Source organism: Stegastes partitus, unplaced genomic scaffold (genome assembly GCF_000690725.1).
Source record: "Stegastes partitus isolate 25-593 unplaced genomic scaffold, Stegastes_partitus-1.0.2 Scaffold670, whole genome shotgun sequence".
Classification (NCBI taxonomy): domain Eukaryota; kingdom Metazoa; phylum Chordata; class Actinopteri; family Pomacentridae; genus Stegastes; species Stegastes partitus.
In genome coordinates, this window is record NW_007578401.1 from 4919 (window position 1) to 26649 (window position 21731).

At 43.9% G+C, this 21731-nt stretch overlaps 1 protein-coding gene across 3 annotated transcripts in view; it reads right to left on the minus strand.

Annotated features, from left to right (window-relative positions):
* Positions 1-200: 200 nt before the first annotated feature.
* ptk2bb (protein tyrosine kinase 2 beta, b) overlaps positions 201-21731 on the minus strand; it is a 25590-nt gene continuing 4059 nt past the window's right edge. Inside the window, exons 1-31 of one of the 3 annotated variants that reach the window (XM_008290384.1) lie at positions 21368-21632; positions 18644-18870; positions 18091-18269; positions 17867-17954; positions 17209-17288; positions 16708-16770; positions 15708-15762; positions 15187-15327; positions 15000-15074; positions 13456-13557; positions 13220-13337; positions 13015-13054; positions 12885-12916; positions 12710-12751; positions 12530-12627; positions 11485-11566; positions 11296-11396; positions 11037-11152; positions 9538-9638; positions 9180-9269; positions 6987-7191; positions 5247-5355; positions 5098-5157; positions 4895-5017; positions 3735-3887; positions 3459-3494; positions 2357-2381; positions 2229-2263; positions 1896-2030; positions 1692-1772; positions 201-1222 (exon numbers count right to left, since the gene is read on the minus strand). In XM_008290384.1, the coding sequence (XP_008288606.1) occupies positions 1007-1222; positions 1692-1772; positions 1896-2030; positions 2229-2263; positions 2357-2381; positions 3459-3494; positions 3735-3887; positions 4895-5017; positions 5098-5157; positions 5247-5355; positions 6987-7191; positions 9180-9269; positions 9538-9638; positions 11037-11152; positions 11296-11396; positions 11485-11566; positions 12530-12627; positions 12710-12751; positions 12885-12916; positions 13015-13054; positions 13220-13337; positions 13456-13557; positions 15000-15074; positions 15187-15327; positions 15708-15762; positions 16708-16770; positions 17209-17288; positions 17867-17954; positions 18091-18269; positions 18644-18841 (2979 nt within the window). In that variant the 5' untranslated portion in view covers positions 18842-18870; positions 21368-21632 and the 3' untranslated portion in view covers positions 201-1006. Of the gene's footprint in view, positions 1223-1691; positions 1773-1895; positions 2031-2228; positions 2264-2356; positions 2382-3458; positions 3495-3734; positions 3888-4894; positions 5018-5097; positions 5158-5246; positions 5356-6986; positions 7192-9179; positions 9270-9537; positions 9639-11036; positions 11153-11295; positions 11397-11484; positions 11567-12529; positions 12628-12709; positions 12752-12884; positions 12917-13014; positions 13055-13219; positions 13338-13455; positions 13558-14999; positions 15075-15186; positions 15328-15707; positions 15763-16707; positions 16771-17208; positions 17289-17866; positions 17955-18090; positions 18270-18643; positions 18871-20814; positions 20881-21367; positions 21633-21731 lie in introns of those variants that run through there. The other 2 variants (XM_008290385.1, XM_008290383.1) reach the window with 2 other exon arrangements.

Genomic DNA, 21731 nt, shown 5'->3' on the forward strand with positions numbered 1-21731 from the left:
GCTGCTGCATGCTGCTCACCACCTCAACAGCCACGTTAGCTTTTCTACCTCCTGTATGTCAGAATGAACTGAACACTGCTTAAGATTGCGTTATAATATGTCGAGCAACTACTTGTTTGCACGGCAGCAAAATGAAAGTACCTGTGAGGCAGATTCAGTGTAAAACAAGTCGGTGTGAAATGAACAAGAAAAAGAAAACACACATTCACTGACCTTTTATTACTTTAGCGCTCAGTCTGCAGGAGATACTTTACAGTCGTAGTAGTTCTGACAGGTTGTTATGAATAAACTGAAAAAGGGACACAAACATCGTCAAATGTACAAAACTCCACAAGAGGTCGGCTTTAATGAGGAGGCACACGTACAGCATTTATACTGCTGTATCTCCTGCATTATGTGTTAGAGCTTTATGTTTCATAATAAAGACGACGGACGTAATACAAAAACCTCTTTAAAGTAGAGTAACCTGAAACACACATCTGCCAATTTATTACTCGTACACTTGTGGTCTTCGTTTCATCATTTTTATAACGATTGAAGACTTAATATATCCAATGCATACGACTTTTAAACAGTTTAGTGGCTGACGAACCTTTTGTCTTTACAATCCACTACTAGTTTCATTTTGTATAATAATGCTATTTTTCATATCGTATTGGTCACAAGACACATTATATATTTACAAAGATAATTCATCAGATAATTAAATCAATCACAATAAGAACAGTTTCCAGTTTGTCAGGACCGACTGCTTCCTGAACATGACGCTAACGGACTGTCATAACTTTACACACCGCCATAATAACTTTGTTTGTACAGGTTGTCGATATCCACTGAGGCGCAGCAACACGTTTACGCTAAACATTCACGTACACGACGACGGCGGTCCACAGAGCCAGTGCAGGCTTAACTTTCACTGATTTGATCACAACACAAACGTCTGACTATGTGCAGGTTGTTTCTGACAGCTTGACGTGGAAAACTGAAAACGAGAGTCTGCGGTCCGCTAGGGGGCGGCTGGCTTGGCTAAATTGGCCCTGACTCTGGCTTGGTCCACGGCGTCCAGCATGTTCTTGCTGTCCATAGCCAGAGTGTGTGCAGCGGCCAGCATCTGTTTCCTGCACTCGTCCTTCAGAGAGGTGATGGCGTTCTGCTGGGCCAGGCGCATTTTGCTGATCAGCTCCGCCATGTCGTTGTTGAGCAGCTTCTGCGTGCCTTCGATCTGTTGGTGGAGGCAGAAGAACAGTGGAGCGAATGTTTGGGTAAATTCCATCGTGTTTCAGGAGCCTACTGCTGTGCATGTTGGCTCGCTGTCGCCGGTTGCTGCAGAATGAGCTCTGGAGTAGCCATAAAACACTTCTTCACCTTTGCTCTGCTTGTGTTTAAACAGTTCTGTCATTGTTATTTCCTACAGGTGAAAGACAGACTTACTATGAAGCCAGTTTGACATATCCAGGCTTAATTTGTGTAAACTGACTTAATAAAACCTAACACTGATTTGAACCTCCTCCAGAGCTGTGCAGCATCAGTTACCATGGCGATATAGCATGTGTGAAACTGAAAACTCTGACTTTAGGCTCAACATATCTCTCTAACTCACTGATCTCAGTTACATTCCTTAGAGCTACCTCGGCAGAAAGTAGGGACGCGAGAAAACACAAAAACATCTTTCTGCAGACGACAAACTGTACCTCGGTCCTGATGGACTCGTGCAGGGTCGGCAGGATGTCGTCAACACTGCGAATCAGATCCCGTAAGGCCATCCCAACAGACTGCGGGCAGAGATCAATACAGGAAATCACTCAGCTGTATGACTCAGGAAGTTTGGCTTTTCAGTTTGCCAGTAAAGCAGCAACAGGCTGCAGAAGTGAAGCGGATCATTTGTCTCAGTGCACCTTGACAATGGTGATGTATTGTTCTGGCTGCAGCTCCGGGATGTCGTTCTTGAGCTGGACAACAACTTTGACCAAGTCCATGACGGAGTGATACACTTTGTCATCAGAGCGGTCCAGCTCCGCCGTGGGTGCCGGCTACATAGGACAGAAGTAATGTGTTTCAACACCCATTTAAATTACTTACTATTTCAAATGCACGGTGACGTCTGTGCCCTTTAAAGTGAAGGGCACGTTATAAACTCTTTTTATCGAAAAAAAATCAAAGCCAATGAATTAAATGGCCTTTTCAGCGTTCTAAAAAGATATTAAAAGCACAAAAAGGAGTCGGTCTACCTGCGCTGTGAGCCGAGGAGGCTTCTCAGGCGCTGCTGCAGGGCAGAGAAAAGAACAATATGAAGGAATGAGAGGAAGATGGAGAGAAACACATCTTCAGAATTAATCTAATGTGTGTGTGTTCTTACCGTTCTCACTGTCAGCTTCAGGGGACTGAAAGAACAGAGAGAGAAAGATCTGATGAGGATCAGAACAGAAGTCCAGTCTACACTCTCACTGTTTGTTCAGCAGCTCACATCATGTGTCGACAAAAATGTACAAAAGTAATCGCAGTAAATGATGGATGGTAACTCTGTATTTACCAAAGTACTGTTTGTAGGCTGCTTTACTCTGGTTTTTCTCCTACTTTATACTTGTACTCCATTACATTTTAAAACAAAGTAAATAATCTACTTTCTAGTCCACTGCAGTTACTTTTAACACAATGGATGATAAAGCAAGTTTTTAAATTAAAACAAGATTAAACCAACAATTTCCAACATTTTTGGCTTCTTACAAAACTTAACGTGAGGTCGAGGTCACGTTACAGACGTCTGAGTTGTTAGAGTTCAACCAAATAGTGACTTTTCCCTTTAAAATCTCACATTTATCTGCTGTCCCGGTTCATTAAACTGAATATAAAGTAGTTCAAACTGTCTCTGACTTCAGCAGCGACAGCAACATGCTGCTGACACACATCTGATGAAGTCTTATATAACATTATATCACTCAGACACATCAAACAAGTGCTTTTAATTGAATTCTTCAGCTACATGTTGCTGCTAACACTTGTATTCGTTCACTTAAGTGCGATTTTTCTTGCACAACTTTTACTTGTAATAGAGTTTTTTCGCTGGTACTTTTACTTTAGCAAAGGATTTGATTACTCCTTCCACTACTGAATGTGTTTTTGCAATAAATTGAACTGTACTGGATCATCCATTCATGACAAACAGATAAGAAAAAGATGCACTTTCCAACATTGTGTGCTGCACAAGACATGAATGCTACACATGGAAAACTTTTTCTGAAATAGTAACTCCAGTGGCTGCAGGTGTCACTTCTACTGGTTTCACATCCAGTTGGAAAAAAACCCAACAAAAAACATACTTTAGTTAAAAGTTTTAGGTGTGTAGCTTTCCAGTGTAGCTTCAGTCATCATGCAGACTAATGTGGTCACTTGACAAACTGGGCTGCTGTTCTTTAGTCTGACATTAAGCTTAAAGACGGTTTGTGGAGGTGGACACCTACCGCTGGACTGGCAGCGTCCTCTGGTCCCATGGGGTCCTGCAAAAAAACAGGCAGGTTCATTTTATAGAATATAGACATGGAGCCTCTCTTTGGAACTGTTACCAGGGGAACATTCAACTTAAGACTAGTGGGGCGTCGAGGGTGCACAAGTGGGCCGCTAGTGTTTAGCGGTGCCTCGTTCAGCGCGGCCTCCAGGGCCACGTTGAATTTGGATGCAGGGGCACACAGAGACACACAGAGGGGGTTGACAAAAGTTAAGGATGCCCTGTTTCCCACCAGGAGTCTCTCCTCCTTCTCCAGCCACTTTTCATCCTCCATCATCTGCTCTTTCTGCTGCCGGAGGGTGTCCTGCATGTGCCTCCTCTCGGTGTGCCACAGCCGCTGGGCGTCCTCCCGGCTGTTCGCCTCCATTCGGGCGAAGCCGCCCTCCTGCAAGTGCAGCAAAGGAACGATGAGACAGGCTTGTGAGAACAGAACATTTATCTGTTTCTTCTCTGAACCCTCTGAACCATGTTTCTAGGTTTTTTTGTTGTTTTTTGCTTTTGTCACATTTTGTTTGACTCGGGCTGCAAGGTGGTCGATGGTTAGCACTGTTGCATCGCAGCTAGAAGGTCGCCGGTTCGCGTCCCAGTGAGGACACCCGGGATCTTTCTGCATGTTCTCCCCGTGCAGCGTGGGTTCTCTCCGGGTTCTCCGGCTTCCTCCCACAGTCCAGAAACATGCTGAGGTTAATTGGTGATTGTAAATTGTCCGTAGGTGTGAATGTGAGTGTGCTTGGTTGTCTGTCTCTAAGTGTAGCCCTGTGATAGACTGGTTACCTGTCCAGGTGAACCTGCCTTCACCCTGAGTCAGCTGGGATAGACTCCAGCCCCCCATGACCCTAGTGAGGATTAAGCATTCTGACCCACTGTGGGCTCCTTTCTTTAATGCTATACCAAGTCCTTAAATCTATGGAAACATCACAACCATTTTTCCAGGCGCCCACAGGTGATAAAAGAAATGGGGCTCCACAGACTGTAGATATTTTATTAGAGACAATTAAAAACTGTTTCTCCAATGCTTTGTGTAAACACTGCCTGCAGTTCAACTGAGTTTTTGTCACAGGACTGTTGCTCACAAATAACTCCATGCTTAACCTGTAAAATGCCAACAATACTTCTTTTTTTTCTAATTTTTTGAAATAAGACATGCAGAATATTGTGAACAGATTTGGGATTAAGATTTGATTCCCAACAGAACTGCACGTCACTGATGAGTAGTTCAAAAACCATCAACAAAGATAAAAAATCTGATGATCCTTTCTGATTTCAACTCAAACTCATCAGCAGGTTTCAGAGGGTTACGACACAAACACCTTCAATATTACTTCATCAGATGTATTGTTTTAGAGCATAAACTGACACAGGCTTCATAATGAAGTGCTCAGAGCGTCTCACCCCCATGCTGCGACGCCGTGGAGACCTGGTCGGCAGCGCCAGAGAGTTCATGGAGTCGACAGGCGACTGGTATTCAGATGGGCTGGCGAGGTCGGGTGAGCTGGCACACAGAGCCTCATTCAGCTGCACAGACACACAACAATTACATAAAAAAAAAGTGTCATCTAGGGGTGGAAGCACCGTGTCTGGAGGCTATTATTTACCTGTATGTGTAGACCAATACTGAGCGTGTTCCCAAACCGTCCAGGTTTCATTCTTGAAGGCTTCAATGGAGGTAAAAAGACATAAACAGTGTAAATCCATGAACTCTGAGCCGATTCAGAACATGAACAACTGGCTGAAGTTGACCTACCTTAGGAGGAGGTTCGTTAAAGTTAAACTTGGGCTCAAAGAACTTGGTGGAACGAGCTCTGTCCCTCTCTCTCTCCACCTCCTGCTCCTTCTCCATCTTGTGGACGTCACTGACAGATTGGAAACACAGTTATTGTCACTTAAGTCTTCAGAAACACACTTGATGTACAGTTTTAGGAGGTCACCACCTTCAGCACTACACTAGTTCAAATGGATAATTATACTTCAATACACTGATCTTCAAGGCTTCTTCTATGATCTCATTTCTGACAATTTAAACAGTAACTAGAAATATGTGGATCTAAATCCTTTAATGTTAATCACACGGTGTGAGAGGTGCTTCCCTTCATAGAGTCATGGAGAAAGGAAAAGGTGTCGTCACGACAGATGACTGACGAGTGATTATTCACCATTATTCTCTTTACATTTAACAGCTGAATCTGACGTTTTGGACCAGTTGGAGACATGAGAGAGACGAGCGGCTGACTCCAAGACAAAGTGAGTTACAGTAATCCAGGTGGGAGGTGATAAACGCATGTATTACTGTCTCGAGATGTGGAGCTGTTAGAAATGGTTTCGCTTTAGCATGACTAGCTAGTGATGCTGCTCATACGATGCTCCCCATTGGCTGTTAGCTCAGCAAAGCATTTGAACAGTGAATATAATTGCTAGTAAACGCTGTGAAATCTTTGCAGCACGAAGTTTGTGGAAAACGAGACTTGTTGTTGAAAATCCCAAGAACTTTGGCATCAAGCTGCTCGGACATGGCAGTTTGTTGTGCAGTTAGGGCTGCAGCACCATAATATGTTTAAAAAGAAATCTGTCTTTCTCTTCCACTTGCTATAATCTGAATCGTCATGACTCCAGTTTAATACAGTTCATACCTACAACATCATTTTGGACGGTTAACAGTTGATTCAAGCTGTCTGGAAAAAACAATACTGTGAACTGAGGGCAATGGAAGCTAACCTGAACTGGGACTATGACGAGTCAGAATTAATCAAGTCAGGATTTAATGAAGTCAGCTTCAGATATCTGCAACTGGTTTAAAGGTCACTGTCATGAGAAACCTAAGACACATGAATAGTAAAGGTGATGGAGAATGTGGAGCTACTGACTAAGAAGAACTGATTTATGAACACTGAACATCTGCAGTTGCCAGATATCCAGTGTAGCTATTACATGAAACCGATTTGAAATGGATGCTCTTCTTTTCCTAAACCAATGGAAGCTACACCCTCCTACAACCATACAAACATTTGGGGCCAGAAAAAAGCTGCTGAATTTGTCCTTTTTTGGGGACTTTCTCGGGGTGAAGAGTCACACTGGACTCCCCTGAGTTGTGTAGCCTAAACCTCAACTCTACACAAATTAAAAGTGACCAACACGATGCCACATCTCTAGAAATGCAACACGGCGCTACCAGGATGCATCGCTCGGCTGCTTACATAGACAATGAATGGAAGTGAGGAGAGATCCTGTGGACGTGACTCCAAAAAGTTGGATGGATTGATGCACTGAACTATAACAAGGAAGTGAAATCGGCGCCGTGAAGCTTCGTCCTCGTTTATGCATCAACAGAAATGTGCAGCTGAAACCAGCCAGTAGACCAACAACGTGCAACATCCCCATGACATGTATATATTTGCATTTGCACTGTTTATTATTCTTATTATTATTATCATAGATTTATTCTTATTCTGTACAGTCAGTCACTTTATGATATTTAATGAAGCACTACCTGATCTTGACCACCAGCTCGGTGAACGTGGGCCTCTCTCTGGGGTCGTAGGACCAGCAGCGGGTCATGAGGGAGTAGAGGGCAGGAGGGCAGTTGTCCGGTTTGGGCAGCCGGATGCCCTGCTCCAGCTGGTTGATGACGTCTCTGTTCTCCAGCCAGAAGAACGGCTGCTGCCCACGACTCATTATCTCCCACACACACACCGCTACAGAGCAACACAGACACAGAGACAGGCTTGGATATGCTCACCCGCTAATTCATTATTCATTTTGAAACGCCGGCTTGAGCAACCGGAGAGTAAATCAGCGCATTAGGAAAGACAAAGCCGACATCGCGGAGACGTGTGAGGTGATGACGGCCGAAACTAAACAGTGAAGCAACATTTTCCCATGAATGCAACCGTGCTGGTGTTCCTGGTAATGGAGCTGTAAATAAATAAAGGTGGCAATTAATTAGTTTGATTATTGATTCATTCATTGATTATTTTTTTTAAATAGTCTGTAAAATATGAGAAAGGTGATGTCTTATGTGTCCAACCAACAGTCCAAAACCCAAAGATTCATCCATCCATCATCTCTACACCTTAATCCTCACTAGGGTCATGGGGGGCTGGAGTCTATCCCAGCTGACTCAGGGTGAAGGCAGGTTCACCTGGACAGGTAACCAGTCCATCACAGGGCTACACTTAGAGACCGACAACCAACAATTTACAATCACCAATTAACCTCAACATGTTTCTGGACTGTGGGAGGAAGCCGGAGAACCCGGAGAGAACCTTGAGCCATGGAGACTCCGCGCAGAAAGATCCCGGGTGTCCTCACCGGGACGCGAACCGGCGACCTTCTGTGCAACCACTGAGTCACCTTGCAACCCATAAGCCTCAAGGGATAGTAAATATATTACACCCAAAACCGTGTGAACCCCAAAACTTATGGGTGGATTTTAAAGGCATTTAACTTTCAAAACATTAAAAAATCTAACCAAAATCACTGCATTTAGCTAGAGTGTATAAAAACAAGAGTCCTTCCCAACGGTCCTTGAACTTATCACCTGTAACGTGCCGCATGATCACAAAATGGAACCAAATCTAAGCTTAAACTTTGATTTTTCATTAAATTCACTTTATTCTACGTCTAAATACAATTAAAAGCAGGAACAGTTTGCAGTCCTCAGTAGCGACAAGCAGTCACATGACAAATATTCATGGTCCAGTCAGCTGAACTGCAGGCTGTGTAATCAGAGAGGATCCAGTGCTGCCCACCTAATGTCACACCTCTTTATACAATATCTTGCTTATAATATATGAGTCTGGAATCATTTCCTGTATCGTAAAACAGCCCATTTATCGTCATAGAATAATGTCATGATCGTGGTTTTTGTCATAACAAAAGGCAACGTGCTCACCTGGGGTCTGATCACTGAGGTACTCACACACTGTCACACTAATTAGGCCACATCACCATTTTTCTAGTTTAATATTTAGTAAAAGTTTAAAACAAGTCTTGCTTTCGTTCCTTAAATCCTTTATTTCCCAAATACATGCTAAATACGTCCGATCGAGGCCATGTAGGTTTGACCCACTGAGGCAATAATATCTTAAACATGTGTATAGATTTTGCCTCCTTTATCCAAAGTAATATCGAGGTTGCCACCTTGTTTATAATGGTTCACTCTTTTATGCCTTTACAGCGTATAGATAATTTGGTCAGGTTCCCACAGTAGGCTCGCTTCAGGGAAAAGGAATGAAAGAAACCAGAGCAGTGGCTTGTCAGCTTGTATTTCCTGCACACAAGCCAGTGTTACTGCACATGAATAACAAGGAGCATGAGGACTTTTATGCTTTGTTTGCTTCACTCTCGGAGGCATCAAAGGTCAGATTATGCCAGTGGTGCGTGTTTGTAGGTCTGACAAGGAGAAAACTAAATACAAGACTATTACAGTCACGGTGCAGCAGTGAAACACAAAACGTTGGACTTTCATGGTGTTTGGAAGAAGATAACTGGACGAATGCAGTACGTGAACCTCCATCACAAAACCCAGGACGTCAGCGTGATACGAGGTCTAACAGCTCCCACTGCATCATAAAGTCATGCATTCTGGGTAATGATTAACCAACATGTGTGAGTGTTTCTCTTTCTTCGTGTCTTGAGCGCCAAACCCCATAAATGTGCTGCTGCAGGTTCACAAACTAACCGAACATCCAGACATCACTGGCGGTGGTGAAACGTCGGAAGTTGATGGATTCTGGTGCCATCCACTTAATCGGCAAACGAGTGACGGACGCTGCGAAGAAATCAGAGGCAGAGATGTTCGTTTATCACAGCGCAGGTCAAATCAAACTCGTGATTACTTATTTTCCTGCTTTTTTTTCAACCTATTAATGTATAAGATCTGCTTTACTATCACTTACTGGATCCTCCGATGGAAATTTGAAAGCAAAAAAAATCAGAAAATGAAATAATCAAAACATTACAGACACATTGTCAGTCTACTTGTTTTAAATCATGTTACAGGTGATCTAAGAGAGCAAAGCGATGAGTGCTTGTGTTACCTTTGTAGTATTCTTCATCCTCGATGTATCTCGACAGACCAAAGTCTCCGAGCTTCACACACTCTGGACTTGCGACTAACACGTTCCGAACCGCGATGTCTCTGCGACGAGACGTAGACGAGGCGGAAAGTTAATGTGGGTAGGACACAGTGAGCATTTAGTTTTTGCAAAACCTCGTGCCAAAACTCAGAAACAAGTAGTTTGTTGCATCTCAAACGAGCTTTAATCCTCACTGGCTGACTTGTTTTTGTGTCTCGTGTTTTCGACACTGAAACAATGAAAAGGGAAAGTTTACATTTTCCATGCAGGCAAAACCTAATTGTCAAAGCTTTCTCTTCACAGGAGATTAAATCCATGAGTGGCTGCTCGGCTGCCTGAAACTGGGAGATAACGTTCTGTAAAAACATGCTTTGTGTCGCATGTTTCTCTGCCGCGTCGACTTTCTGTGGAGTCGAGTCGAAGCATAAATATTTCCAGCTTAAACAACAAAAGGTTTGTCACCACCTGATGGCTCGTCTTTACATTCACATGGTTTGTCTTCCTCTCCATCCCTGTGAGTTACCACGGCTCTGTCTTATATGATAACCAGCAGACATCTGACCAGATTGTCAAATTATTTTAACATCATGCTGTAACTCAGCATGACTGTGCTGGAATATTACGATAGTACAAGCTGTGCCTCTTCCAAAAGCACAAAAAAATGGCAGCAGCAAAGGAGCACATTTGTATTGTTTGGCATCCTTAAGGAGGTTTTTTTGTTTATTTCTCGTACAGAGTGGTATGTAAATGAGCCCTATGCTGGAAATTATGCAGAGATTTGCTTTAATTTCAAAGCAAAACCCATCAGCAGTGTTTTGTCACACAGAGAAACAACTGGTGTCACTGGAGAGCTGAAGTTCTGCTGTTTATTTTGATTTGTGGTACGTTAGGGAACGATGGGGAGCGAAAAGTGAAAATGGGCGTTCGTGTTGACGTCGCCTCGCAGAAGTGGCTTCATAACGTTCAGTGTGTACGAATATGTGACGAGCATCATTTTAAAACTTCTTTTGTTCCAATGTCTGTGAGCTCAGAAGTAATTCAAACAAGAGTGGAGACGGACGCAGACGTGAATGAAGATGATGAAGCTGGATGTCAGTTAAAAACGATTTTTCCCGCCAACACAGACGAGTTACTGGTATCATTAGAAAGGTCAAGTTGTGCAGTTTGACGTGTGCCACACCTCCCTGCAATTAATACTTTACCAGCCAATCAGCTGAAAGGAAGGTACATGATTTTGGGTTCCAATGGTTTAAATTCTACAATTTAATTTAACGTTTTTATCCCAAACGTCTGAGAGCATGATGCCACACAATCAGGGATCCAGTCAGGAGGAAACAACCTGGTTAAGTTCCATTTAAAGAAAAACAAAAATGACTTGATCCAAACTTGACAATGATTTCTAATCTCCTGTTTTCTTTCGCTAGTTGATGAAAACACAAGAAGCTAAATTCCTTCCTCACCTGTGAACCATGTTGACCCCTTCGAGGTAGACCAGAGCTTTGCAGATCTGCAGGCTGAACAGCACCAGAGTAATATTTGTCAGCTTGTTTTGGTTCTGAGTCAGGTAGTTCCCGAGCTGAAGGAACATCAGTTACACAATCGGTTAGACAGGAGTTCGCTTGTTCTGCACTGAAGATGAGAAGACTAGTGGATCTACATAAGACTGGTTTCAAAGAGTTTTCCAGTGTTTCTACAGTAAAGCTTGAGGTCAGAGCTCACCTCTCCGTACTGGTAGAGCTCCATGACGATCCACACGGGGTCGTCCTCTATGATGCCGATCAGCTTAACGATGTGGGGATGATCGAGGTTCTTCATTATTACTGCCAAATACACAAAGTTCTCCGTTGATCAGTTTGTCACTTCATTGCAGCGGCAGTGATTGTTTTAAACCTGTTTTTCTTTGTGTACCTGCTTCACTCATGAATTTTTCCATCACATCAGGGGAACAGTCTTTGCAGGTCTTCACTGCCACGTTTACTCTGTCGCCATCCTGTCCAATGACACAATGAAAAAACTTCAACATGTAATGCTGTAAACAGTCTAATAGTGCACACACATATCGAGCGTGCTTCCAGTTTTTGTTTCGCAAATGCATCTCTTCTGTCAACTGCTGAAGTAGAATCATCGCTTTACATCAGTGAGTAAAAACCAGCAGTTTTTCTGTTTATATACAGTCGTGACTCGATAATCCGACACTAAATGTAAAACCTTCTTTTATGTCGGATATCAAGGCTGTTGGATTGTCAAGACGGAGGTTGAGATACAAGGAGGGCTTGATGCTGGAAGGATCATTAGTTGTGAATATATCGTGTATTGTTAGAACACTACGCATCGCTGGATTTCAGCCAAACTGACCGGTGAGATTGTGCACGTTCCACCCCGGGGCAGCGCTCTGACGGGGTGGAAGTGTCCAGAACACACAGGCAGTACTTGGCTGCTGATGCTAGTTTAGTTAGCGCTCACACTTCTGTTTCCTCCATCGGTGGCGGCGGGGGAGTGGCAGATACACTCCACCGTTACCATCCATGTTTACTTCCATAAACACTGAGCACGCTCGCTGCGTGTGACGTCGTCGTGTCCTCTTCTGCGCATGCGGGACACTTTTGGGTCGTATGAAGTTCACACAGCAGATCACATACAAGTCGCATTGAACTGGAAACGTGAAGGAAGTCACAAAGAAATCCTCATTGAGCATCAAGTCCTGCAGTGTGAACGTAGCCAATCTGTGGGATTGTTCAGTCAGATAATACGCCGTCATCCTGATTGGTGACATTAAATGTCATGTCGGAGTCACAATCCAAGGCTGTCGCTATGTTAAGGCTGTTTTTATGGGTTCTGTTCATTTTTTCTTAAAATCTGTCGGATAGCAAGGTTTTGGATTGTTAAGGGTCGGATTTTCCAGTCACGACTGTATTTATTATTTATCTAAATGTAAATGTGGAGACAGACTTACAGATTTTTTGTACACTCCATCGTAGACCTCTCCGAAAAACCCTTCGCCAAGGATTCGTCCGAGAACGATGTCTTCTCGTTCAATCCCGTACTTTACAACTAGAGAACAACAGCAACATTTAAAAGTGAGTTTTCACGTGTATTATTCTGCAAAAGCTCCGAATGCAGACTTCTGACAAACCTTTTGGCCTTTCGTCGAGGATCTCGCAGTAGATATCTGAACCTGCAAAAGAAAGAAAGTTTTTCTAGATCGTAGCCTTGGTGCCTCCCGTCAATGTGGATTTTTCTTTTACCACTATTAAAAATGTGAACTGCACTACGGGGATCATGAAAAAATATAAAACATTTCAGCTCACCCATACTGTGTCTGATTGAGCTGGAGTCTCGGCTGCTCCATAGAGAACACAGAATACAAGAAAGGGTCATAAATTTTCAAGTTATGGCTCCTAAGAGCGCCGAGAGGACACGATTCAACAGCGTACTCACCCTGTAGGAATCTCAGGTAGGGCACTTCTCGTATTACCATCTAGGAAAGAAATTATTTATAACAAGAAGTCCAACTGAGTTTTAAAAATGCATTTTTAAAGTCTTTTATATAACTTTTAAGGCATCCAGTTGTGCTTAAACACAGCACACTGGTGACCTTAATTGTGAGTTTTAGCAACACTGGGATAAAAGGAGTCACACACACCTTTGTTTGGTCGGTAGATCACAGTATCATCTGTGTCATTTTCCAAACGGCAGTAACCGTCAATGAGATCCATCATGTTCTCGGCCATGGGGATCGTCGCCACGTTGATGGATAGACGCTGTCAAAGAAGACACAACGGCGTGAAATACAGGCTCACGCATGGTCAAATCGTCTAAGACATTCTCAGATGTTTAAACAGAAATGAATAAAGCATTATGAGTAGTTGTGGCGCTTACTTGTCTGGCGCCCTCTATGTTGAGGTTGAGCAGAGCCTTGCCGTCACTCTGCGATAAGCACTCTATCCTCTTGATCTGTTTGAAGTCGGCTAAAAACACGGCCTGCGGCACAAAAGTAAGAGATGCAAGAAGTTAAATTATGACGGCAGTGATTACATGTTAGATACATAATGATGAAGAACACACTGGTGGCTGTTAATAAGGAGATTTAATTCTTTGCATAGCAAGTCTAGACTTGAACATTCGTCATGGAGGACACATTTACCAGGAATAGATCGACAAGAGTGAGCACGCCGATGTGCAAAATCACTGAAATATCAAATGATTCAAATAATTGTATTATTTTTAGTTAGAAGTATTTCCTCTGGTGAACAATTAGAAGACTTTTAAAAGACTATATTGAAAACACAGGCCCCAAAGTAGACATCCAGCACAACAGAAGTGAATTCACCGATGACTGACACACACCTGTGCTTTCTCATTAGCTTAACTGTATGAACACTGTCATAAAATTAGCTGTGAACACCAGAACTTTCTCAAACGTGGACCTGTGGGATCTGCATGGAAACGGATTGTCAAAGGAACAGAAAAATCTACATAAAGCTAAAATAACACCATGGACGGTGTGTTACTTGGACAATCCAGCTCTGACAAGCAGACGGACGTGCTTCAGACTTAGTGTTATCAGTGGAAATCAGAGTTTCTATCACAGCTCAGACACTGGAAAGGACATTACATAACCTCAACCTCTGTGAACGGCGTCTCAGGAAAAACCTTTGCATGTTCTTTGTACTTTACTTAAGAAAATATTAATAAGAATATTGTGAGTGCTTCGGTCACATGAAAGGATTAGTGAACCTGTTCACTACTGGAACAGTGAATGCATCGTCCTGCCAGTGAAGCACGGAGGTAGGAGTGTGATGCTACACGAGCCCAAAGGGTGTTGAGGAGAAGACGTGTACATGGAACCATAAAGGCTTGTGGATAAACCAAAATACCGGCTAGACGAGATGACTCCTGTCTGCAGTCACCAGGCGATGGAGGAATATCTCAGCATGATGGTGGAAAAAAGGGAAAACTATGGACTGGTATAATCTGCCATCTCACTTGAACCAAATGGGACGATGGCTTAGAAGTAGCTGATGTACATTTTTTCAAGGTCAAGATTATAAGACTCAGTACCAAGTAATAGACATCGGACAGCGCAGGAGCATCACATGCTGGGTTGGCATTAAGGTATGGAACAGTATCCTAGTCTGTATGATAGCTGTATGTAGCCAGTTAGCTTAGCAAAGGATGGAAACTGTGTCCTGTATGGGGTTTATGTCAGACTATTTCTTGGCTGGGCGCGATTTCTGGCATCCAATGAGCCTTGAAAAAAAATGTAGTGTAAATTACTGAACCCTAGAGATGCTGGTAGGTGAGTTTTGTTACCACCGGACAGAGACAGGTTAGCCGCTTCCCTGTTTTCTACATGGATTAGCTTCTCTTTGGTGAAAGGTCAACGGTCTCTGTAAGAAAACCTAAACAGTGACCACACTCACTGCTGAATTCTTCTGTGTTCGTTGGCGAATGCCTCTCCCACCGATGACCAGCTCCACCGACAGACTCCAGCCTTGCTGTTGACGAACAACCACAAGTTGTAATGTTAATGGTCAGAACAGTAAATCTGTGCTTGGAGTGAAACCACTAACAAGGACTATGGCAAGTGGTCATGATGCTGCCACTCACCACCAGTTCACATGGGAAGACCTCTTCGTCGTAGCTGACGAAATCCTTGAGGGTCTCAAAAAACTTCACCATGCAGTCGTCCTCCTTGAGCGTCGCGTACTGTTGAAACGTTTGCTGGATCAACTTCCGGAGCTGCCTAGACTGGATCACAACCACAGAAATGTGAACTAGTTATGGTTTGTACCTGCCAAACGTCCAATTTAATGCTCATAACGAAGTTTAATTAGTGGGTGCTTGTTTAGGTGGACACACTTTAGGCCAGGGGTGTCCAGTCCCGGTCCTCGAGGGCCACAATCCTGCATGTTTTAGAGGTGTCCCTCTTCCAACACACCTGATTCAAATGATCAGCTCATCATCAAGCTCTGCAGAAGCCTAATACCGATCCTGATCATGTGAATCAGGTGTGTTGGAAAAGGGAAGCATCTAAAACATGCAGGATTGTGGCCCTCGAGGACCAGGACTGGACACCCCTCTGCTTTAGGCCAATGCTGGTGGCTGACACTGTGGTTTGGGAAGTTTACCTTCATGCTGTTGATCAGCTGCTGGGGAAAGAAAAGGTCCAGGCCCACTTCTTTTCTAAAGAAAGCATCAAATAAACAAAGTAAAACAGAGAGAATTAAAAGCTCACAATGCACAGAGATGTAAATAAACATATGAATGAACATCTGTTACCTTCAAGCCCTTCCCTAATGCTGACTAAGCCTATTGGCACCACATAAATCTCTCTGTATTTCCTGTAAACCCAAGTTTTAAACCTGGTGTCTGTGACTACATTCCCGAGCTGGTGCACTGGCAGCGATGTCAACCAGCAACGATTGGTTTGTCAGAGCTGCAGAGGGGAGCAACAGCAGCGACGGGGACAGATGTTGTCGTCTATGGTGGACAAACCAAGGAGCATCCTGGAAAAGTTTCTAATGGTCGTAAAACTAAAGAAACTCTACGTTGATGTGAAGGATTACACTCACAAACACTTCATCTTGTTTGTGTAATGCCTCTCACTATCAGAAGGGGGTGACAAAAGTTCCCCGCTGCAGGTTTAAGGTCAACTCATGCTTTGTGCATTCATGGGGGTAAACGTCATCCATCCACATGCAACCCAACGTTTGTGACCATGTGGACTGTCCAACTGCCAGGAAAAGGAGTGCTGCTCAAAACAAATGTTTAGCATGAGGTGAGAAGATTCCTGGACATCCACAGCTTTATAATTCATCGAGTTGTAACTGAAGTAGTTGCTGCAGAACTTTTAAAGTGCTCTGATTTCTTCAAGGTTTCCATCAGTGGTGCCAAAACACAAAGAAAAGTTCTCCAGAAATCCTGTGCAATGTCCACTCATGAGCAGCACATGTCCATGAATTGGCCTTTACGTCTACACATTTTCTACATTCACTGCCTTTTATTAAGCTTCAGGATCACTCTCAACCCTCTTATCTGTAAAATCAAATCACGCTGCTGCTGGTACAGTTCAAATGTTGTGTAGTCGTAGCAAGAATACAGTCTGTGACTGAGAGAGGAAAAACTTACTCTAGCAGCTCAAAGTTGGATTTCTTTTCTAGACCTTTTGCGTTCATGTCTTTATAGAACCTCCTGTAAAAACAGACGGGAGAAAAAAAACAATGTGTGAGCATCTAATAAAACTGACACACATATTAGTCCTTTTGATTCAACACATGTTGACCCTGTTCAGGACTTTTGGAGGTTTTTTGACTCCAGGACATTTGGTTCAGGTGACAGGTGTTTTTTTTTTTTTTATTGTTGTCATTTGGAACCAAAAATACATCAACTTATCAAAAAATGTATTTAACATAGTATAAAAGTCTATCATGAATACCAACAAAGACCTGAAGAAGACCCTGAACGACCTTCTACGTATGGAAACATGAAAGTCCTGAACAGGGTTAAGCACAAAGTACCACGACACAAAGGTTATCAGAGAACCTCCAGTGAAACGCATGAACAATGCACCTCAAACTGTGTTCACACAGCGGCCTTGTGCTCAGAGAGCTGAGGAATGCGGTGACTCACCTGATCTCCAAACAGCCGAGCTGCAGCGCCATCCCATCGCTGACCTTACTCGCATGATACTGCATGTAGTCACTTCGCACCTGTAAAATAATACATAAGATATAGAACAGAGAAAATAAATACGCCAGCACTCGCCAAAATTATACCGAACAATTACACTTATATTTTAAAACAATCTGTTCTGCTATTTATAGGGATTATAGCTGCAAAAGTAAAGCGATCACTGAAGCGATGCATCCTCAGCTGAAAATTAGGCCTCACTCCCTCTGTTGCAATCTGAGTTTCTCTTTTCTATGTTTTGGTGGGAAGTGCATGTTCGTGCATGTGAGTCCCTCCCTTTGAAACTACATAAAGAGAATGAGTGTGACATTACGACTACGTCAGTGACCCAAAAAATGTGTTTCAAAAAAGTATTTTATACGTTTTAGGCTCGCTTGGAGAACAAAAGCCTCCATGACAGAAGAAGAAAAGAGTTTCACAAACTTCATCAACACAAAACCAGTCACGAGTAAAGTCATCATCATACACGCTTCCACCTACTCTCTTATGTGTAAAAACACTGCTGCTTATTGCCAAAAGTGTACTGAAGAAAAAAGAGACTTCAACAAGAAGTGAATTTTTAGTTTGCTGCTCTGATGACGAGACCGACGCCGGTTACCTGTTGGTAGAAATACAGGAACGTCGATCTGTCTTCTTTGAATCTGTCGAGGAAATTGACAGGAACGTATCTAATCCGGAGATCGTACCTGTTCCCAGCAAGAAAGCAGACACGCAGATATAAGCTTTCCACAGAACAAACTTTACTATCGTACACCAGAAGTGAGTCAACGGATCGTGTTCAGCATAAAGTCAGAGATGAGAATCCCAGGGATCCGTCTGTACCTCCACTCGGCCTCCACGTGATGGCTCTCGTATCGTTGTTCCACCTCTCCGACGGTCAGATCTGGATGCAGCCAGTGGAGTTCCTCTGACTTCAGGTGCTTCAGCAGGAGACCGTAACATCCTGCGTGTTCAATGTTCGGCCCCAGACGCCCGCTGACCAGGATCGAACGAATGATGGCCTGAAGGAGAGGAAACGAGAAAGTTCAAGAGGTACGAGTTATATTTTATTACAGTTTGTGGCTGATGCTTGTGACTGACAAATACGCTCCAAAATGATCACACGAAGGAGTGGAAACAACATCTTTAAATTTTCGCTGTTGCTGCAAACTGAGAGATTATTTGTGAAGTGATAAAAGATTTATTAAAAGTCCAACGAGCTGACAAGGCCAAAGAAAACATCTCTCTGGCTAAACATACAAAACACTGCATCCCTCAGCCTTGACACTTCCTCAATTTCTTATCGAAAACCGTCTCAGATAAGCTGAGGCTTCTCTCCTCGTCTTCGTCCTCTGACACTCCCTTCGGCATACTTTTTTGATTACTAAGCTCTCACCCTGATTTGCCAGGAGCTGTCACATTTGACCAGCTTGAAGTTCTTGCCCAGGTTGTTGTTGGTGCAGAAGCACACTTTGAGGATCTTGACAGGCCCTCCCTCCCCAGTGAAGTGCGCTTCGGGGCTGGACTCGGTGCCGCTTTGTCTCGGACTGGGCACCTTCCAGGCCAGGGTGTCACCGGACATCACCTCGTACATTCTCACGGCTGGGCTGGCGTCATATCATCCTTGAAAAGAAAAAAAAAGACTTGAATTGAATTTGCCGGTTTTCAAAACTGAAATCCAGGGAAAGCAATGATCTAAGTGTTGAGTGAAGACCTGGAAACACTGGAGTACACGCTGTTCCTGGAGTTGCTTCATCGTAGTACTACAGTCACACCACGCTCCACATTCACGCTGTGATCTGGTGCCGCGCTGCTGCTATGATTCACATCATTACATTCCTACCAAACCGTGATTTTGAGCGACTGCCTGCGTGATTCATGAAACAGAACTGGGACGCTGTACAGACTTGTATCATCAACGAGTAGATGCAAACAGAACTTACATTTCCTTACCTAGATGCTGAAAATGCAGCATCAGCAGTGACTACCTGCCTACAGACGACATGCACCAAGACAACAACCAACCACCTGAAACTAAACTACACATAATGGCGGTGTGATGACTAACCGACCAATGCTGCAGCTTCTTAGCTCCGGCCGTTATGCAACCTGTTAGGATTTGTCCTACGTTGTAAGAATGTGATGAAGAAGCTCCGAATGTGGCAGGAAAGCAGCTCCACTGTGCTTCTTAAAGGCATGAAACGCTCTCGAGAGTCAGATTGTAAGACTGATAGCATATCTGTCTGCAGTCAGAAAAGACAGGAAACGTGGAAAAGGCTCGCCCGGCTTTGTCTGAAGGTGTCAAGTTCAGCCTTCTAGCACCTGCAGAGCCGCCATGTGACACGTTACATCAGAACATATTTCACTTTTTCTTCACTGTGTAACTGTTTAATAAATGTGCTGATTTTTGCTCATCAAGCTGCACTCAGTGACCTGCACTGACAGCAAAAACAGGTTTTCCAAATGTGTTAATAAGCATCCACACACTCTGTAGAAGCTGCTTTGACTCTATAATTCTTTACAACCTTTGGACATCTGGATTAAGGCAATCATCCCATTTTCCTTTGCAGAAGCTCCATCAGATTGAACGGGAACTATCCATGAGCTGACACCCTCAGTTAACTTCCACAGGTTTTTTTTTTAGTTGGGCCACTCATGGACAGTCAGACGTTCATCCTGAAGCCACTCTAACGTTATCGTGGCTGAAAGGTGAACCATTGCGCTGGTTGCATGATGCTGCCGCTGCCGTGCTTCCCTGTAAGGATACTGTTACTGGTCTGCACTTATATACTTTGCAACGTGTTTCTCATGCACACACACTCATGCACCAATGGTACCATGCACGGTGCTGCCTGCCACTGGGAGCAACTTCGGGTTCACTTCAACTGCGGAGGAGCGGGGGATTGAACCGCCAACCTTGCGATTGGAGGACAACCTGCTCCACCACCTGAGCCGAGCAGGTCCTGGTGCTGGATAGATATGGTACTTAAGGTTCTCTCCAAAGAGTTTGTTTCAGCAGATCACAGAGTTTCTTTCCTTTAAATGCCATCAGGAAAACTCTGATCAGGCTGTGAAATGAAATGAAAATTCTACCAACATGTTCTTACTCTGCCTGTATGCATGTTGAAATGATTCTATTTGAATCTACAACAGGTGCAAAAGGAGAAGGGATGTGAACACTTTCTACAGCAACTATACACAACAACTGAATCGTTTTGGACTCTTTCTCACTGTTTCTCCATCTCCAGCGTTTATCCAAAACTAAACCGTCCCCCGGTGAGTGAGAGCGACGCTGATCTTCACGTCTAACTCTGGTGTATTTCCTAAAAATGTCTAATTACTCCCTCTTAACAAATGCAGCCCAGCGAGAGAAGATTTTACTCCGACCGCCTGATTTAAACCAGCGCGGTGACAGTTAGTGATTACAGGAGATCGTAAAAACTTCAGTTACACATTCACAGCCTCAACAGCAGCACACCTGGAAACCCTGAACACACTTTGAGCACAGGTTGGATGAAAGGAAGCGACCGACTGATGAATGCAGAAGAAAATCCGTTCTGCTCTTACCTTGAGATCCTCTGCCTGCTCAATCAAAAAACCCTGACTCAGCAAACAGAGCCTCAAATACCCCCAAAACAATCCTGTCAACACGTGTTGTAGCTGCAAGACCGCTGCCAGTTCACCACCTCAGTGTCCATCAAAAGGAAATAAAAACTGTCATGAAGTGTTTCCTCACAGCTCCACGCTGTTCGTCCGCCGTGAGGGAGCTGAGCTGTGCGAGTTCCTCTCAGGGTTTTCCGCCGCCGCCGCCGTTGGATTGTGTTTGTTAGCCTGAGGCCATGAATTCCCCAGCAGGGCCGTGTGGGTGTGTTTGTGTGTCGGTGCGTAGTGAGAAAGAGAGAAAGGAAAAGAGAGAGCAGATGAGTGTGAAGCACTGGGCGGCGTGTTTGCACCATCACCTGGGTGTGGGCGGCCCGGTGGGGAGGAGGGGGGTTCAGGAGACCAGTTTAAAATCGCTTCTGAGACGAATCGTCCACAGATAGAGGCCTGTGGAGGATCGGAGGTGCAACACAAATACATTCCTCGGCTCAAAGCAAACCAGGCGACTCACATGCATCACCTGCTGATGGAAACGCTGCAGAATGTGCTGCTGGTCTCGTGAGTTCAGCCGGAGAGGAAAAAGAGACGACGTGTGGTTTAGAGGAGGCCGTCTATAGCTGTGGTGGAGTCCTGACCACGTTTTCTCTTGACTTCCTGTGACCTCTGGTGCCAGTTCAGCTAACAAGAGCGTGAGACTCCAGTTTAGCACTTTACAGCCAAAAGGCACAGAGACGGACCGGTTCAGGTCCAAACAGGGCTGCACACAGAAAAGTGTATTTAAAAGATCAAGCAAAGCCTGTCTGTAGTGTAGCGATAACAACAGTTTAAGCTAAAACAGTTACAGAAAATGTAAATACAGTTGTGACTCGATAATCCGACACTAA